The sequence below is a fragment of the Perna viridis genome, chromosome 1, assembly GCF_037379345.1.
Source record: "Perna viridis isolate PV_CMFRI_1.1 ecotype Kerala chromosome 1, ASM3737934v1, whole genome shotgun sequence".
NCBI lineage: Eukaryota > Metazoa > Mollusca > Bivalvia > Mytilida > Mytilidae > Perna > Perna viridis.
This window is the reverse complement of record NC_142445.1, coordinates 10,059,528-10,078,021: the sequence shown is the minus strand read 5'-3', so window position 1 is coordinate 10,078,021 and position 18,494 is coordinate 10,059,528. Positions and strand designations below refer to the sequence as shown.

The following is an 18,494-nucleotide window of genomic DNA, read 5'->3' as shown; positions in this document are numbered from 1 at the left end:
CATTGTAATCTGAAAAAAGTTCTCAAGTCTTTTTATTGAAAGAAACTTAATACAGTTGAGGTCATAAATAATACCCTATTATGATGCAAGACAATAACATAAGTAATAATGTTTATGTTAATTAAGAAATAATCTCTAGATGTTGTTTCAATCAGTCACTGAAATCCTCATGTCACTTCCATACTGCTAAAATCTTCTTCATCACTGTAGTCCCAGACCTAAATAAAATATACCACATCTTCAAGTACTGTCTGAAGATATACGGCAAGAAAGGACCATTTCTGAATATCAGAAAAAAATACTAAAGCATCTAAACAGAAGGACCATTTGGAGACATCAGCATCCAAAGACATGGCAAGAATATGAAAACAAGAAACATAAGATGATCATTTATAAATGTCTTGACAACATGTACAATTTAAAGTAACATTACATGGCCAAAACAGTAAACAGAGATAACCCACAATGTAGACAACAGAATAAAATTGAATAACCTAGGAGAGACATCAGGTATTCCAGAAAGGTAAGTATGGCTGCTCTGTTACATTGCAAGTAAGTAAAAAAAAATAGAAAGTTCAGTGGCTTGACAATCTGGTAAGACATGAAATGTAACTAAAGATACCTTGTCTCACTGAAGGTCAGATCTTTGTGTGACCTTACATAGCTATCAATCTAAATCAATTCATTTTCCCTTAGAAAGTTTCAATGACTTATACATGAATAAATATTACAGTGTGTCAAATTGATTTATATATACCTCTGCATCAAGTGTTTCCTGATGCATCTGAGTCAACCCAGTCAAGTTTTCCAGGTATGCAGGATCATTGAAGGCTTTTAATAGAAAATCAAACCCCTCTTTCTTGTAGGTGTCAACTACCTATAAAAAATATATCACTCAATTATTTTTATCAAATCTATTATGCCCAACATGCAATTAAATATATTAAATTCACTACAGTATTTAAACCTGGAGAAATACACAAGACAAATTTTGGCACATTTTAACTTTGGCTTTCAAGCATAGACAAAAACTTCCTTAGATATCTCTGCTTGCTTTTGTAAAATTGCACATCCATTATATTAAGCAAGTACCATTACATTCAAACTTCAATGTCAGTTCAAATCCAAGATTAACAACTAGTAACCATTTGAGACCATTTGATTTTTTTTAATTTAGGATGATATCAATGATACATGTATAAACAAGTATTCAGTGATATCCACAAGATATAATGCAAAACAAAACAAAACAGTTCAGTTTACCAATATGGACAAAATAATTTGTTTTCCTTAATTTAAACTTGCATTTTTCATCCAAATCTGAAGTTTGGATGAAATGACATGGTACTACCATAAGAAAGTAGAAATAAACTTGACCATATTATTCCATATGACAAGAGAGTACTTATACTTACTATCCTGGAACATGCTGTACATTTGTCAAAAGCCATACTAGCCGGTAAAACTTGATGAAATCTTGACAGAAAGCATCTTATCTGAACTCAATGAAACTTTAGATATAGATCAAATGTGACATATGATAATTCCATCTTAGTGATACAATAGTACAGTTTTTATTTCAACCTATGAACTTGAATACACCTTATTTTTCATTTATTTTTTTTTTCTTTTTGTTGTTTAATGTCCATTTAATTATTGATGATTCAAGACCTAGAAATCCAAAAAATAATTTGATTAACATTTAACAAAATATATATCTACTCCTTATTGAAAAAAAAAAATTATATAGTACTTTTCTACATAACAGTAAAATGTGCATTATTTCTGGTTTCAGAATTAATTAGAATCATGCAAAAAGGAGAAATGAGAGATGAGTTGAATAAACAAATGAAAATTAAAAAAAAAAGTATAATTTGCCCGTATTGACTTTTTCCAATAAGGAAACAATATGACTATGATTTGGATATGATCAGTACTTCTTATTGATCAAATGGAAATCTAATCACTTTCAATCATAGATCCCAATGTAAATGGTTTCTTCAAACAAGTAAACATAGTTATATATTCATTGGGTTTCAGTTGTGTCAGTTATCAAATCAAAACCACCCTGGACAATCACCATTTTACTATAAAGCTAGTATTATGTAAGTATTTTATATACCTGATGTGGTATAATTCCCAGACTACAAGATAACTCCTGAGTTATATGTTCATCTTTGGCACTAGTATCTGCTGGGGCTTTGGCTCTGCAACAACAACAAATTTCCCCATTTGATAAAATTGTTGATTTTGAATTATTACACAAAACACAATATCAATGTGTTCATGTAAGAGTATGTCTGGGAAAATTCATAACTATTTGTGGCATGATAAAATTAAGTATTTTGATTGGATTTACTATAGAAATTAAGATTGCTCTTTTGTGGTGCCCAGGCCAGGTAAATCAGGAATACAAATTATGATATACGGAATATATTTTGGAAAGTTATGAAATTTGATTCCTTACATATAGTTTCAATGTAATGACGATGATAGTTCTATATAACTTTTTGAAAAAAGAAACCTTCTTAATTTCTTAATTTAATTTGTAAAAGGAAGTTAGTAGGCCTACCCCAACGGATGTTGTAGAACTGACACCAGTATTTCTACAGCTAGAGCACTGGCTAGATAGGACATTCCAGGCCTGGATACAGTGCACTGTTGGTCCAAAGTCCTATCTCTAGTCGACTGAAATAGATTCATACATGCTGTTGTTTCATAGTTATTACCACATAGCTTTCTAAGAACTAAAGATTCAGAATTTAATGACCTTGTATTGACCTCAGCAGATAAGTTAATCTACTTAATGTTAATAGTTAATTTAATATTTAATATGTATTGATTTAGAAAGCCATAACATATCCTTTATAATTTTTTTAATTAAATCAAATAATACTGAGAAAAAATTATTTACACGTACATCTCCTGGTGCTACTACATCGTTACAGAAGTAGCACCCCAAGTGGTCCCCTGGTATAGACATACTACTGGAGAAATTAGGCTGTACAGAGTTATCTTCCCCTGATTTATAACCATGTCTCATTACAAGAAATGTATCAAATCCTAATGCTGAACATATCACAATCTGTAAAGCAACAGTTTATGGTTCATATGGTAGCTATAGTCCCATTTAATGCAAAATAAAAACATATGGTAACTCTAGTCCCATTTGATACAATTAATAATCAAAACATTCCATTTTTCATAGTTCTAGTCATATATAATACAATGTATGATAATGTTGTTCATTGGATGTTTCTGTTTAAATGCAACAATCTATGTTGGGTTATCCTGGAAAGTGTCAAGTTTAATTGCACAAGGCTCCATACTCTCATGGTATATTCTCTACAATTAAATTTTCTTGATTGAACAGAGACAAAATTAAAATTTTGTGATAACAAAAGCTGGAGGTCACATGAAACCACCTGTATTTTGCTCTTTAAACTATACCTTTTGATAAGCAGCAGCCATGACAGTTGGCAACCATCTGCTTTCTCTGGTATCTAACAACAGGAACAAAGCATCATGGGATTGAATAAGTTCATCTAATGTCTGTACATCCCTTTTAGTGGCTTCCATGGTACCTTCTAAACAGATAAATACATGCTTTCAAGGACTTTAAAATATCTATGGTATGACATATATTTGTTAGGTTGTAATTTCTACACTATCAATAAAAAGCTTTCCGATCACAGCATGATACAACCACAGCCAGTTGAACTTTATTGACTTGGGGCAAGTGTGGAAAAAATATTAGTTTTTTGACACACTAAACATAAGAACTTACAGTTCATTATGAAAAATTTTCATTCATTTTGATACAATATTGCACAATATTTGGAAATTTAAAAGTACAAAGTTCTGCTTGAGGGTGCATTCGTGGATCACTTTGTACCTCATTATATCAAAAACAGTAAATGACAGAGAAAATTTGCTAATCATACATCTTAGAAAGCTCTTCTATTAAAACAGGGATTTTCATAAGGAATGCAACAAAAAAATTACCAAATCGAACCAAAAATAAAATACATATGTAGACAATTTTTTGGGGCATGGCACCCTTTGGCCTCTCATAACTTGAAACTATAAGAGATATCTGAAATCTGATTGAAAAATGTAGACTGGGATTTTCACAAGGAACCTAATAAAAAAAAAATAATAAAAAATATCTAAAACCAAACCAGAAAAAAAAGCTCATTTTTATGGTGTGACCCCACTTTGGCCCCATAGACTGACTATTTGAAGTTTGTAATCTTTCTTAATTTAATAAGAAATAAATTAAAATTGAATTGTCAAAATTGAATGATAAATAAACCTTCTATTCCAATTTTGAGTAAACACCTATTTTACCCCTTTTGGCCCCTTTTTGAACATTGGTTTGGTTCACTACAATTACAGTTATACAGAAACGAAAAAAAATAACAATGCCACACCAACAACAATAACAACAATGGTGACAACATCATAACATAATGTTTTTCAGCCATTAAACAAATATTTTAATTGCATAAATATTAAATTTAGATGGCTACATATCTATATTCATGCTATAAAATTAAACCCATACATACTTGAAAATTGAATTCCTTACTATTCAATTTTCTAGATAAAGTATACCAAAACACTTGAACAGATTAAGAAATAGCAATAGTGAGTTATTTCCCTTCATAAACTAATGGTGACTTACCAGAGATAGCATGTCCAGGCATTGGGATTGAGAGGGTTATTCCTGTAGCATTCTAAAAAAAGAAACAATTCACAATATAAAAAAGGTATTAATTCATATACCATAATTTCAATATTTTTAAAGGACAAATTCTACACCAAAAGAAAAGCAAACAGCTGCAGATTACTTCAAACCTTTGTACAAAAATGTAATTCTATTTAATTTTCTTTTGTCACATTTTTAACTACTGTGAAAGTACTATTGTTCATGAGGTACCAATTTTCATGGATTTCATGGGTTTGATAAACCATGAAATTTGGTTTTTAGTGAAAAGAAAATTTCCTATTAATTTGTATGATAGAGTTGTCATATCCATGAATTCAAGACTCCATGCATTGATTATTTTCCCTTAAACCATGAAAATTAGTTCCTACGAATAAATGTATTTTTAAAGTATTTTCATTGCCATGTCCCTTTTTGCTTTTTAAATAATAATTTCAATACATGTAATTTTAAATTTCAAAAATTTACCAAAAAATGATGCAATTTTTTAACTGCTCAGTCAAAATCTAACACAATCAGAAATGATTTTCGTTAATTTAACTAACCACTCCAGGGAAAATCTTTTTCAATGCCTCAGCTGCACATTCAGCCTTGGGTTTACCACCCTGAAGACAGTCTTCAAACTGAAACAGTGTCTGTCTCACTGGATTGGAGTAGGATATCTTACCATTGTCAACAAGAGTTATCGTTCTTACTCCCCAACCCTATAGAATGAGAAAAATGGGATGGTAATAGTATCAATGACCATAATCTTATCATGTCATTATTTTCCTAATTACTACAAGGTTACAACTTTAAATTACCAGTAGGTGTCAATTTCACTGATTATGTATATTTTCAACACTACAATGAAATATAAAGTTTCTACAGAAAAAAAAACATTTTAGCTTTAATATTGAATTTCATCAATAAAATCACATAAACAACAAAAATCTGACAACCAGATCATTAACATCACAAGTCTAAGACATAAATATGGGAAGTCTATATATTTTTGTTCTCTTTAAACACTCAACACTTCTGTCTTTTCTAGTGAAATCATTATCAAGTTATGAATTATATGCTATACAGTGCAATTAAAAATATAAGGCTTTGCTTTGATTTTTGAGAAAAAAATGTAGATCTTACCATTAAGCACCTGGCAACATTACACCCCAAAGTACCAGAACCTAACAGTAAACATTTGGTCCCAGCAACCTTATCAAGGTCAAGTTCAGGTAATAGTCTCCATCTCATTAACTTCAGGTTCAGATCTACTGCTGATTCAGATAACCTATAATTCATTTATAATGTGCAATAAATTACAACAATTATAACTACATCACTTTAATGATTTTTATTGTAAAATGTAATTTGAAACTTTTTACAGAATTTTCAGAAATCTGACCAAAGAAAAAAACTGGCATGGATATCATATGTCAGTTCTTTAACTAATGTTTTGATATTAGTGCAGTTTGAGATCTGGACAAAACAGTTGAAAAAACTTACAAAATTCTTAAATAAGCATCATTTTGTCAGAGAAAGCCATCATCAGTTTAAACTTACATCTTTGATGGACAGATGTACATGTATCTTGAATAAGATGTATATATCAAATATGTCTCTGGCATACAATACACACCTGATAGGGTCCATACTAGAACTTAGGATAACAATTCTTGGTCCTAATACACAACTGATAGGGTCCATACTGGAACTCAGGTTAACAAGTCTTGATCATAATACACACCTGACAAGGTCCATACTAGAACTCAGGTTCACAAGTCTTGATCCTAATACACACCTGACAGGGTCCATACCAAAACTAAGGGTTTACAACACTTGGTCCTAATACAAACCTGACAGGGTCCATACTAGAACTCAGGTTCACAATCATTGGTCTTAATACACATCTGATAGGGTCCATACTAGAACTCAGGTTAACAACTCTTGGTCCAACTACACACCTGATAGGGGCCATAGTAGAACTCAGGTTAACAAGTCTTGGTCCTTATACACACCTGATAGGGTCCATACTAGAATTCAGGTTAAAATTTCTTGATCCTAATACACATCTGATACAGTCCATACTAGAACTCAGGTACCTAAGTCTTGGTCGAATACACAACTGATAGGGTCCATACTAGAACTCAGGTTTGTAAGTCTTGGTCAAAATACACACCTGACAGGGTCCATACTAGAACTCAGGTTAACAACTCTTGGTCCAACTACACACCTGATAGAGGCCATAGTAGAACTCAGGTTAACAAGTCTTGGTTCTTATACACATCTGATAGAGTCCATACTAGAACTCAGGTTAACAAGTCTTGGTCCTTATACACATCTGATAGGGTCCATACTAGAACTCAGGTTAACAATTCTTGGTCCTAATACACATCTGATAGGGTCCAAACTACAACCAACTCAGGTTTACAATCCTTGGTCCTAATACACACCTGAAAGGATCTATACTAGAACTCAGGTTCACAAGTCTTGATCATAATACACACCTGACAAGGTCCATACTAGAACTCAGGTTCACAAGTCTTGATCCTAATACACACCTGACAGGGTCCATACCAAAACTAAGGGTTTACAACACTTGGTCCTAATACAAACCTGACAGGGTCCATACTAGAACTCAGGTTCACAATCATTGGTCTTAATACACATCTGATAGGGTCCATACTAGAACTCAGGTTAACAACTCTTGGTCCAACTACACACCTGATAGGGGCCATAGTAGAACTCAGGTTAACAAGTCTTGGTCCTTATACACATCTGATAAGGTCCATACTAGAACTCAGGTTAACAACTCTGGGTCCTACTACACACCTGATAGGGTCCATACTAGAACTCAGGTTAAAATTTCTTGATCCTAATACACATCTGATACAGTCCATACTAGAACTCAGGTACCTAAGTCTTGGTCGAATACACAACTGATAGGGTCCATACTAGAACTCAGGTTTGTAAGTCTTGGTCAAAATACACACCTGACAGGGTCCATACTAGAACTCAGTTTAACAACTCTTGGTCCAACTACACACCTGATAGGGGCCATAGTAGAACTCAGGTTAACAAGTCTTGGTTCTTATACACATCTGATAGAGTCCATACTAGAACTCAGGTTAACAAGTCTTGGTCCTTATACACATCTGATAGGGTCCATACTAGAACTCAGGTTAACAACTCTGGGTCCTACTACACACCTGATAGGGTCCATACTAGAACCCAAACCACTTGGTCCTAATACACACCTGATAGGGTCCATACTAGAGTTCAGGTTAACAACTCTTGGTTCTAATACACACCTGATAGGGTCCATACTGGAACTCAGGTTCACAACTCTTGGTCCTAATTTTTGTCTCTCATTTTTCTCCCATCCAACACATTTAGGACATTCTATAAAACATTATTTTTCATTCAACTGAATATTGGATAAAGTTGAAATTAAATTACATGTATTGTTAAGGACCAGGCCATACAAAGTTCAGACTCTGCCATTGGTAAAGTGATTCATGGTGTAGAAAAATATACAATAGTTTATCAGTATACATATGCTATATTTTTACATTACAATAATCATTTCCTTATTCAGATTTGCACTTTTGAGAAAAACAAACATTCATCTCCCACTAAAATCAACCAAATCAAACCAAATCAGGAACGATAACTCTTGCAAAGTGTCAGTTTTATGTACAATCTGTGTAATTTTTATCTAAAAAGTGCAACAACCAAATGAAAAACCAAGACTGGTTCTGTGATCAGTAACTGTTTCTGAACAAAAAATAAAACTGAATTCAGTGGGTTTTTGACATGCATGAATCACCTCCTGTCTGACAAAGACTGCTACTTAATTATGAAAGGTTAAAAACTGATTTTAATTATAATAGAAAATTTTAAAAATTAGATAATTGAAGTTAATGAAAAAGTAAGACATAATAATGACATACCTATAATATGTTTTTATATACAATGCAATTAAACTAGTAAGTAATAAATAGAATAAATCCCTTAACTTATATTCAAAAATAAAAATCACAAGAAAAAATTTCTAGTGCATTTCTTTTAAAAGCATGATTTTATTTATTATACTTGTATCTCAAGCTTAATGAAGTTTTATGTAAAGTTAGATTCATAGAAAACTTCTTACTACTTAAACTTTAACTCATCAAGTTACTATGATGAACTATTGTTCCATCCTCCCAAGTCAGGGTTTTGAGTCCACCCTCGCTCCCTCAAACCCCTGACATCACTCATTCATATTTAGCGGGTATTGTCCAGCCAATTCTGATTGGTTGCTTCTCCTGATACGAAGCACCAATGAATATCAATTTAACATAAAATGTCCACGGAAAGGTAAACAATAATATGAGGTAATGGACGATCCGATATAGTAACTGAAAGTTGTATGATGTCACAAATGATGTAATATGAGCAAAAATGATAACTGTAGATTCTGTTTAGAGTCGTTACTGAAAAAAAACGACGACATGTGTAGCAATTTTGTAAGTTATATCGAAGAGTTTCTGTTAAGAGTGATTTGATTGGATTTTGGATCCAGGTTAAATTTAAGTAACTCACTAGATGGCGCTGGATGATACCCACTAAATATGAATGAGTGATGTCAGGGGTTTGAGGGAGCAAGGGTGGACTCAAAACCCTGACTTGGGAGGATGGTATTTTGCATGCACTACTAATTTTCATGCATTTCATGATCTGGTTAACAAAATTTTTAAAAATCCATTACTTAGTAAGAGACACTCCTGAAATAAATTAATTAAAAACTCCTGAACTTACAAAACTACTGTCTAACCATAAAAAATTGTACTCTCATAAAACAGTACAATCTCAGTATTCCGTTTTGTATTCAGCAGTAACAGTGCCACAAACCTGTTTCTGTTTTGTATTCAGCAGTAACAGTGCTACAAACCTGTTTCTGTTTTGTATTCAGCAGTACCAGTGCCACAAACCTGTTTCTGTTTTGTATTCAGCAGTACCAGTACTACAAACCTGTTTCTGTTTTGTATTTAGCAGTAACAGTGCCACAAACCTGTTTCTGTTTTGTGTTCAGCAGTAACAGTGCTACAAACCTGTTTCTGTTTTGTATTCAGCAGTAATAACCCAAAAAACTTCAAATTCAAGGAGTGCAAATTTTTAGTGCTTGCTAAATTTAGCTAGTGGAAAAAATTCTGAAATTAAATCCCTGAGTAACAGTGCTACAAACCTGTTTCTGTTGTGTATTCAACAGTAACAGTGCCACAAACCTGTTTCTGTTTTGTATTCAGCAGTACCAGTGCTACAAATCTGTTTCTGTTTTGTATTCAGCAGTAACAGTGCTTCAAACCTGTTTCTGTTCTGTATTCAGCAATACCAGTGCTACAAACCTGTTTCTGTTGTATATTCAGCAGTAACAGTGATCAAATTTAAGGGGAAATACTTGCTAAATGCAAGTTGAAATTCAATTTTGCTAGTAGAAATTATTTCCACTTGCTAACATTTGCTAGTTGAATTCTATATATCATATAAAGTCCAGAAATAACCAAAAAAACTTCAAATTTAGTGAGTGTAAATTTTCAGTGCTTGCTAAATTCAGCTAAAGGAAAAAATCCATGAGTAACAGTGCTACAAACTTGTTTCTATTGTGTATTCAACAGTAACAATGCTACAACCCTGTTTCTGTTTTGTATTCAGCAGTACCAGTATACTACAAACCTGTTTCTGATTAGTATTCAGCAGTAACAGTGCTACAAACCTGTTAGAGATTTGTATTCAGCAGTGACAGTGCTTCAAACCTGTTTCTGATTAGTATTCAGCAGTAACAGTGCTACAGACCTGTTAGAGACATGTTTTCAGAAGTGACAGTGCTTCAGTCCTGTTTCTAATTTGCATTCAGCAGTAATAGTGCTACAAACCTGTTTCTGTTTTGTGTTCAGCAGTAACAGTGCTACAAACCTGTTTCTGTTTTGTGTTCTGTAGTAACAGTGTACAAACCTGTTAGAGATTTGGTTGATGGTAATTTTAAGATGAGAACTATGCTGTGGGATATGTTCCTTATACCATCTTTACTTCTGTCTCGAAAGCACAAAACTTCAATATGCTTGGAATTATCTCCCCTGAAGCCAGATATGATATTTATAAAGCTGATGGTTATTTTAAAATGGTGCTGTGATACATGTAGAAGCCTGATTTCTTTTGAGTATGATACATATATAATTACAAGGGCTATAAAAAGTTTGGAGCAACAACAAATAAAGATAACTATGAAATAATAAAAGATTAAAAAAATAGTTCTCATTGAATTATCATTATGTATTGGTATTAACAAATGGCAGTTGCCTAAATAAATTGATATTAAAATATAGAATCTAAAACAATAGCCAGTTGATAAAGATCACATCAAAAGAAATGAATTTATATATTTTTTACATTGAGACTTGCCAAAATATTAAAAACATGATAATTTATTTCTCCAGATGTGAGAATTTCAAAATCAACAAGCTAAAGACATAGTTTTTGTTTCTCTTAATTTTTTCAAAACAGAAACAATCAATTGCACTAAAAACATCAAAAGTTCCCAAAAATAAATAGAACATGAAATGTTGTGATTCAGATTTAATTATCATTAAAAAGCGTATTCAAGGTAAGAAAACTCAATAACATATCTTGTATTAACAAAATAAAACACCTCAGACCATCATGGTAATTCAAGATGGAGCCCAAGACAATCGATACGTTAGCCAATCAAATGTTGAGAACAGAAAATCTCTAGAGAGAGAAAAATATCTAAGCAACCAGTCAGGAGGTGTGAAAACTGGCTAGAAATTAGAGAAATAAAAATACAGAACTGATGTGTCAAATGAAGTCCAATAAATGTACCTACCAATGATAACTGATATATAACAAATAGTTTCTTAATGGCCAGCCTGGGTTACTGTCTAGAGTACACGGATCAGCACATCCAAATATTATCTACAAATATAATATATTCATGAAGCACGAATCAAAAATTATGTATAGGTATGGTGATTAAAAAATATATGTGATATTTATTTTCATGACACCTTTATCACAGACATTCACAATAGTATCTTAGAAGATAAGATGACATTTTTATTTTATTTTCCTTTCAGATCATAAAAGAGAGATTAGTACAATGTATGAAATTTCTAACAATAAAGAAGCAAGATCTTTTGCATTTACTTTGAATATTTATGATATCAAAAAACAATCAAAAACATAAAAACAACTACTTACTTTATTTGCATCAGTATATTTCCCGATATTTTTGAGTTGATCAACAAAAATTTCTGTTTCAGATTGAATAATAATGAAATAGCCAATGAAAGTCTCTAAAGATTTCTGGAATTTGTCATAAGCTTTGGTAAGATCTGTCATCTGAAAATACAACACTGGTTTAATATGTTAATACAGTGGATTCCTGTTAATTGCATAACCTATTTGTCTAAAAAAAATATGCAATTAACAAACAATGTATTCTTTCCTCACGTCTAATCAGAATCCTGCCTTAGGTTCTACTCAAAAGAAAGAAAAAAAAATGATTTAAAAACAAATTTCTTCGAAAACAAACTTATTTCACTAATGATGTATTGTTGTTTTACCCATTTAGGTACATTTTAGGGTAAATTTTGAAAAATATGCAATTAAGAGCAATTTGCTAATATTTTGCCTTATGTTGTGCAACTAAGAGGATATTTTCACATGGATAAGATGTGAAATGTTTTTCTTCTTTGAGTTGTCATACAATTAACAGGAATATGCAATTGATAGGTATGCAATTAAGTGTAATCCACTGTACATGTATAAGAAATCAGGTATGAAACAACCTTAAATAAATGTGGGAATATAATGGGTTTATACAACATGTACCGTCATATTTAGGTTATCTTAACTACATTGCAAAATAAGATCACATAGTAAGATTTTCGTTATAGATTTCTTCAATCCATGTTAATGGATACCTGTGATTTCTCATTTAATGTTCTCTGGTCTAGTTATAATTGGTAAAATAAGGAGGAAACAGCACTATAATATGGTTCAAAGTGATAAAAATTTAATATAAATCAGTGAATCACAGTCACACAGTCATAGTATTTGATTAAGTAATTTTTTTTTCAAATGTTAGACTGTTGCACTCAGCAAAAAAGTTCATAAATATTTTTAAAGGGACAGATTTCAATGCAAAAGTCAAGAAGTTTTTGTCTGTTGCTGTGTGTGGTTTCAAGTTAACATTAAGGCATTGTTTCTTCATAAACTTTTATGACACTTTCTTATCCTACCTGTTGTTCTGAGAATCTTTTGTTCAAAGTTATTGGATCAGTTTCCATGGTAACATCAACTGGCATACACAAACATGGAAATGAAAACCAGTAGTAGTAAACATATTTCTTCAGATCCTAAACATAAGTTATAAACAATAATTATAAGTTGACAACAGAAAATTTTCTACTTCAAATGTTGTATGTATTGGTAAGCTACATTTTGTATGGATCAGATGCATCCATACCCAATTGGTACTACTGGAGTTACAAACATGTATGTTTGAACTTGTTTTAATTAGTTACCAAATAAAATATCCTGGTTTAAAAAAAATTGACAAAATTTTTGCATGCCATACCAACAAAAATTATCAGTAAGGCACAAGCTGTATCTACTGCTACTCCCCTGTTGATAAAAACAAAAAAGTACAAATTTCAAAGCCTAAATATATGTGACAATAGAAAAATAATGAAAAAAATTTAAAAAACCTTTATAAGCACTCTCAAAATACCCCACGCACACATATTGCACTTTTTCTAAAAACATAAACACAGGTAAAAAGTGGTCCCCTAAACCGATTTCTGTGAAAATCAATCCCTCCAAGATTTTATTGTTACTAACAATTCACCAAAGTTTAAAGGAAATTGGTAAAAAAAATGGAGATGCTATCAAAGCAACATGAAGTCTTGACGAATGCACTGACAGATATAGGGAAGGACAGATGGGTCAAAAACATTATAAGTTGCGAGGGGTATAAATATCAGCTTCAAGAATTAATGCTCTTCAAAAAAGCCAGTCATTTACAATTGCTGTATACATTAAAACATTACTGTAACTGAAGGCATACCTACATTAAGGCATATTTTTTTCTCCTTGATAATTGAAATGATTTTTTACATTATGTCAAGCAAGACTGTTACAGGAAATGGCCAACAAAAATGACATAAACGGTAGTTTTAGAAAGCAATATTTTGAAATCAATTTTTTCTATTTAATTAACCACTGACTATATCCATTTTAAAACTTACTGCAAATGTCAGTAAAAGAAACCTTGATAAAAGAGATGGGTCATCTGCTATTCTGTTATTAATAATATCATCCCAAATCTAAAATAAAAAGATATAGCAATTTTAAATCTATTTGAACTGTAAGTAATAAAAGACAACTGCTTGTATTTATGGTTTAATTTAACAACTCAGTGATCAATAATAATATATTTTATGACTAAACAGGATAATTCTATTTTATAAATGAATGAAAAATACACATAGGCACATTATGTTGAGAATTTACTGCACAATACCTCAAGCTGAAACAGTTTTAAATAAACAACATAATGTACACATGTTTGAACACCAGTAGAATATACTTATGAAATGCATTTATTTTCCTGAAAAGCAATGAATTAAAACATGTGTCGCATATATGAGTACCGGTATGTTACAAAGTCATAACAACATTATTATATATTGTTTGTACGGTTCATTTAATTGAGAATACTTTTAGTTCTTTTGTGCAGTATGACTTGTTCTTCATATGTTTTCTTTTCGATGTTCATGGCTTTGTCCTGTCCAAGGATTCCTCATCATTTGTCCCCTCAACACTCTTTGTTATCAGTAGTGAAAAATTTGCATTAGCTTCACTGTTATAGAAATAAAGGTATAGACTCATATTGTGGTTAATGTCCAATGTATTTGAATCAACCAAAATTTACTTAGCCATATCCAAACTGAACTAGTATCTTGATATGTGGCTACATTCTACTGCTAACACAGACTAACATTGCTACTTTTCCAAATCAACATACCATTTGACCAGTTTTATCTAGAAGCTCTTTGTGATTACATTCTTTGAATTTATCAACAGTATTCTTATTATGAAGTTGGCCATGAGAACTGAAACATCGTGCAGGAATTTGAGGTTTACTGAAAAAGATAATTTATTATTCTGTACTCCAGTGGTATTGGCCATGTGAAGTCATTACTGTAACACAACACTCATTTACATTACACAATGTACAAGGTTTTTTTTTTAATATGAAAGGGATAACTCTTAAGGTACAATTAGAGCAAATTCAGAGTAAATAAAGAACTAATTTGATAAATTAACCAAGTACTACTTCTGATACACTGTTTACAGATTTGACAAATTAACCAAGTACTACTTCTGATACACTGTTTACAGATTTGACAAATTAACCAAGTACTACTTCTGATACACTGTTTACAGATTTGATATTTCTTTTCATTCACTGTGTAACTTACACTGAAAACTAAGTCATTCAAATTTAGAGTTATTTGGTTCAATTTAAATTCTAAATATTGTTTTACAATAATATATTACGATTTCATTACAACCCCAATATTTCTTCTAAAATTCCGAACTAAATCAAGCAGGCCATAATCATGTGACTAAGAAATTGTGAATTTCAAAATGGGTCACTTGAACTTGTAACATGATCATAAACTTACTCGTCAAATGCTGAATATTCGACATTCAACCTGCAAGGAAGTCCAACAGGGTCACCTATAATTAAAGATAAAATACCATAAAATCTCTCTATATAAAGAAGAGAAGCTGGCAAATATTGCTGAAATTTTTGGTACACACTGCACTGCTGAAGTATTTTCTGATGGAAACATGGCCTGTGTGCATATGTTTTGTAGTTCTACCTCAAAAACTCATGTAGTCATATAACAAAATCAGGACAATACCCTGTATTTCAATCATAGCACAAACTCTGACAATATTTTGACTTCAATATAAAAATAAATAAAATACTGCATTAAGTGCAAGGAGTGCAGTTTGATACAACTCCAGATATCAAATACTGAACAGTTGTATTTAAATTTAATACAACTCCAAATTCTAATTGTGATTAATTATTTTGACACGGCATACATTTTAATATTCTGACATAAAAAAAATATGGTCATGAAAATTCAATATTGACATCAGATATGTGATTGATAACATTGTTATATTTAAAAAAGGGAAAAGGTTCATATAGCACCCCTTTGGTTGATTGAGTAAGCAGAGAAATATTACATTAGATACCAAAAGAATCTCCCCCCCCAAAAAAAAAAAAAAAAAGAACAAAAAAAAAGTATTCAGAATGACAGAATGTAATCAAATAAAAGGAATCAAAAGGTAATTAAAATGTAAGCATGATAACTGACCATTTTGGCCCTGTAATTAATTAAATTAAAATACAAGTAATTAAATTTCTGGTAATTACTGATTTCATCTAATTACATACAACTGATTACAGATTATTACAATTAATGATTACAACAAATCTGATTGACATTCAGCATATCAACAAGCTTTACTAGTAATTTTTGTTCACCAAAATAAGGACCAAATTGAAAATTTGTTCAAACTCAATAATTAATATAAACTGTTACGTTAGAAATTTAATGACTTCAGATTAAAATGATACATCAGCACTGCTGAGAGTGCTAAACAGAGGTATCTTAGACTACAAAGGGTAAGATTTCGAGTTTTTCTAACAAGGCTCTCCTGAGAGAATAATTAAAAGCTTACCCATGAGTGTTTCAGATTTCATAGTCCTGCATTTCCCAACAGTGTTTTTTGTTTTGTTTTTTGCACTTTAAAAAATAATTTTGTTGTAAGTACCCTAATTCAGAATGCACTGCTTGCCACTATTTCTTTGTATTTAGTGTTTTATTGTGAGTAACAAATTCTTTCATGGTACTTACCGTTCTACATATTTTTTGAAAGGATACATGAATGTATATTTATTATCAACATGAGGTCTCAGTACTTATGTCACAAAAAATATCAGTAAACAGTTTGCACTTCATTCAGGAGCTTTAAAATAATATTTGAACAGAAATTCCATATCATACTACCCTTCGACTAACCACAGAGAAATAGTTTATCTTATTTGGGATTATTTTGGAGCCATTTTTATAACAAATTGGGAAACTTTCATAAGGGGAAACAGACTTATTTTGGAGGTAATTTAAAGCAAAAAATATAAAAGCTGTAAGAGATTATGATTGAGGACCAAATCAGTCTCTGAAAACATTCCCTAATACAAACTGAATCATTGCTTTTTCTAAGATAGGGATGCCCAAGTGTTTAAATGAAGATAACATAATTGGTCTGACAACAATTGCTAGACAATTTGGTCCAAAGACATTGCAGACAAGATTCAATCAGACCAAAAACTTATAAAATGGTAAGAATTATATATACCATGTACAAGGAATACAAGTTCAATCAGGGTCCTCTTTTGGCATAAATGTTACAAACATAGAATTATGTGTACATGTATCTTTGCAGGCAGTCGTTCTGAAGGTTTGTCGGACATTGGCAATGGTCCAATGAAATTGGCTTTGGTAAGGTAAAAATGCGCTGAGCATAGGACCAAATGTCTGGTTGATAATTTCATCACACTACGGTAGAGACTAGCACTTTGTCAATAAAAATACATGACAAATTCATGTAAAACCCCTTTGCTATTTTTAGTTTTCAACTGAACAAACTGTAATTAGATTATTTCAAAATGAGCTTTCTTTTTCTACCACACAGAGATTTTCTTAATCTTTTTAAGTAGCCCATTTGGAAGCAAGGCAAGAATACATTGAGTTTCAATTGCGCCCTTTTTTTAACCTCGGTTGGGTCTCCATTATGTAGACGGGGCCATCCTAGGAAAGCCTCAATAAGGCAAAAAGATGGCAATGGAAGAAAAAAAGGAGAAAATCAAACAATATGAGGTCAACACATAAAATCCCAAACCAAGAGGGTTCAGTGAAAATGGAAAAAAGGCCAAGATTGGCTGCAATTTGACAGCAATAAAAATGTGATCCCTAAGAAAAGACAAACAGGTCATTTGTCAATGATTTTGCTAGAGACTAAAACATATTTAATTATTAAAATAAAACTTAAAAAAAAAAATGTTTTTGTGTGTGTTTGGTTTGGTCTGGTAATAACTGTTTTGGTCCAATAATTCCACTATCATTACTGGACCAAATGTCCAGTAATGTCACAAAAACCTTTGAAATGAGTGTGGGAGCGTTTAAGGTACATAGTCCGAATTTCCTCTGACCCTGCAACCTTCTTTTTCATTTGGATATTGATATGTCGGGTTGGGGTCAGAATCTATAAGGTACACTGCCTCATATCATATATAACAAGATCATTTTCTATTATGTTCTAGTCGGAGCCTAGCTTCAGCATACTGTGTATGTTTACAGGTCCTTAGCCAAAGGTATTTGCTTACCATTGAAATAAAATCCACTGATACATTTTGCTGATTCATCTAACCCATAAAAATTAAGCTTGTTTTCTGACAACTTCTGCCAAAAACCAGCATCAAGAAAACTACTGAAAGGCGCAAACTGTAATTTCTTTTCAGATTTCGACATATTTAAGGCTGAAGTATTAATTTTTTTTTTAAATAGGATGAGGTGCCTAGGCCACCATTTTGTTGTCACGTGAGTGACATACAATTTGTTATGGTTTAAAATGTGTA

At 31.7% G+C, this 18,494-nt stretch overlaps 1 protein-coding gene across 5 annotated transcripts; it reads right to left on the bottom strand.

Annotated features, from left to right (window-relative positions):
- Window positions 1-15: 15 nt before the first annotated feature.
- On the bottom strand, window positions 16-18,480 carry LOC148627172 (ubiquitin-like modifier-activating enzyme ATG7). Of its 5 annotated transcripts, none has more exons than XR_015919937.1 (19): window positions 18,243-18,480; window positions 15,463-15,517; window positions 14,799-14,916; window positions 14,020-14,097; window positions 13,012-13,128; window positions 11,969-12,109; window positions 11,595-11,683; window positions 10,706-10,827; window positions 8,023-8,113; window positions 5,858-6,002; window positions 5,275-5,433; window positions 4,688-4,739; window positions 3,451-3,587; window positions 2,921-3,085; window positions 2,573-2,688; window positions 2,123-2,207; window positions 1,416-1,671; window positions 758-877; window positions 16-218 (listed from the first exon to the last, which is right to left on the bottom strand). XR_015919937.1 is itself a non-coding variant. In XM_088569051.1 (19 exons), exons 1-19 carry the CDS (start codon window positions 18,385-18,387, stop codon window positions 168-170), a joined length of 2,067 nt encoding a protein of 688 aa, XP_088425177.1. In that variant the 5' UTR covers window positions 18,388-18,480; the 3' UTR covers window positions 16-167. The 5 variants fall into 5 exon arrangements, 3 of the variants coding, with proteins under 3 accessions (XP_088425177.1, XP_088425204.1, XP_088425185.1); XM_088569051.1 differs by having other exon boundaries at window positions 1,416-1,496; XM_088569078.1 differs by having other exon boundaries at window positions 1,416-1,496; window positions 2,915-3,085; window positions 18,243-18,479.
- Window positions 18,481-18,494: the final 14 nt, after the last annotated feature.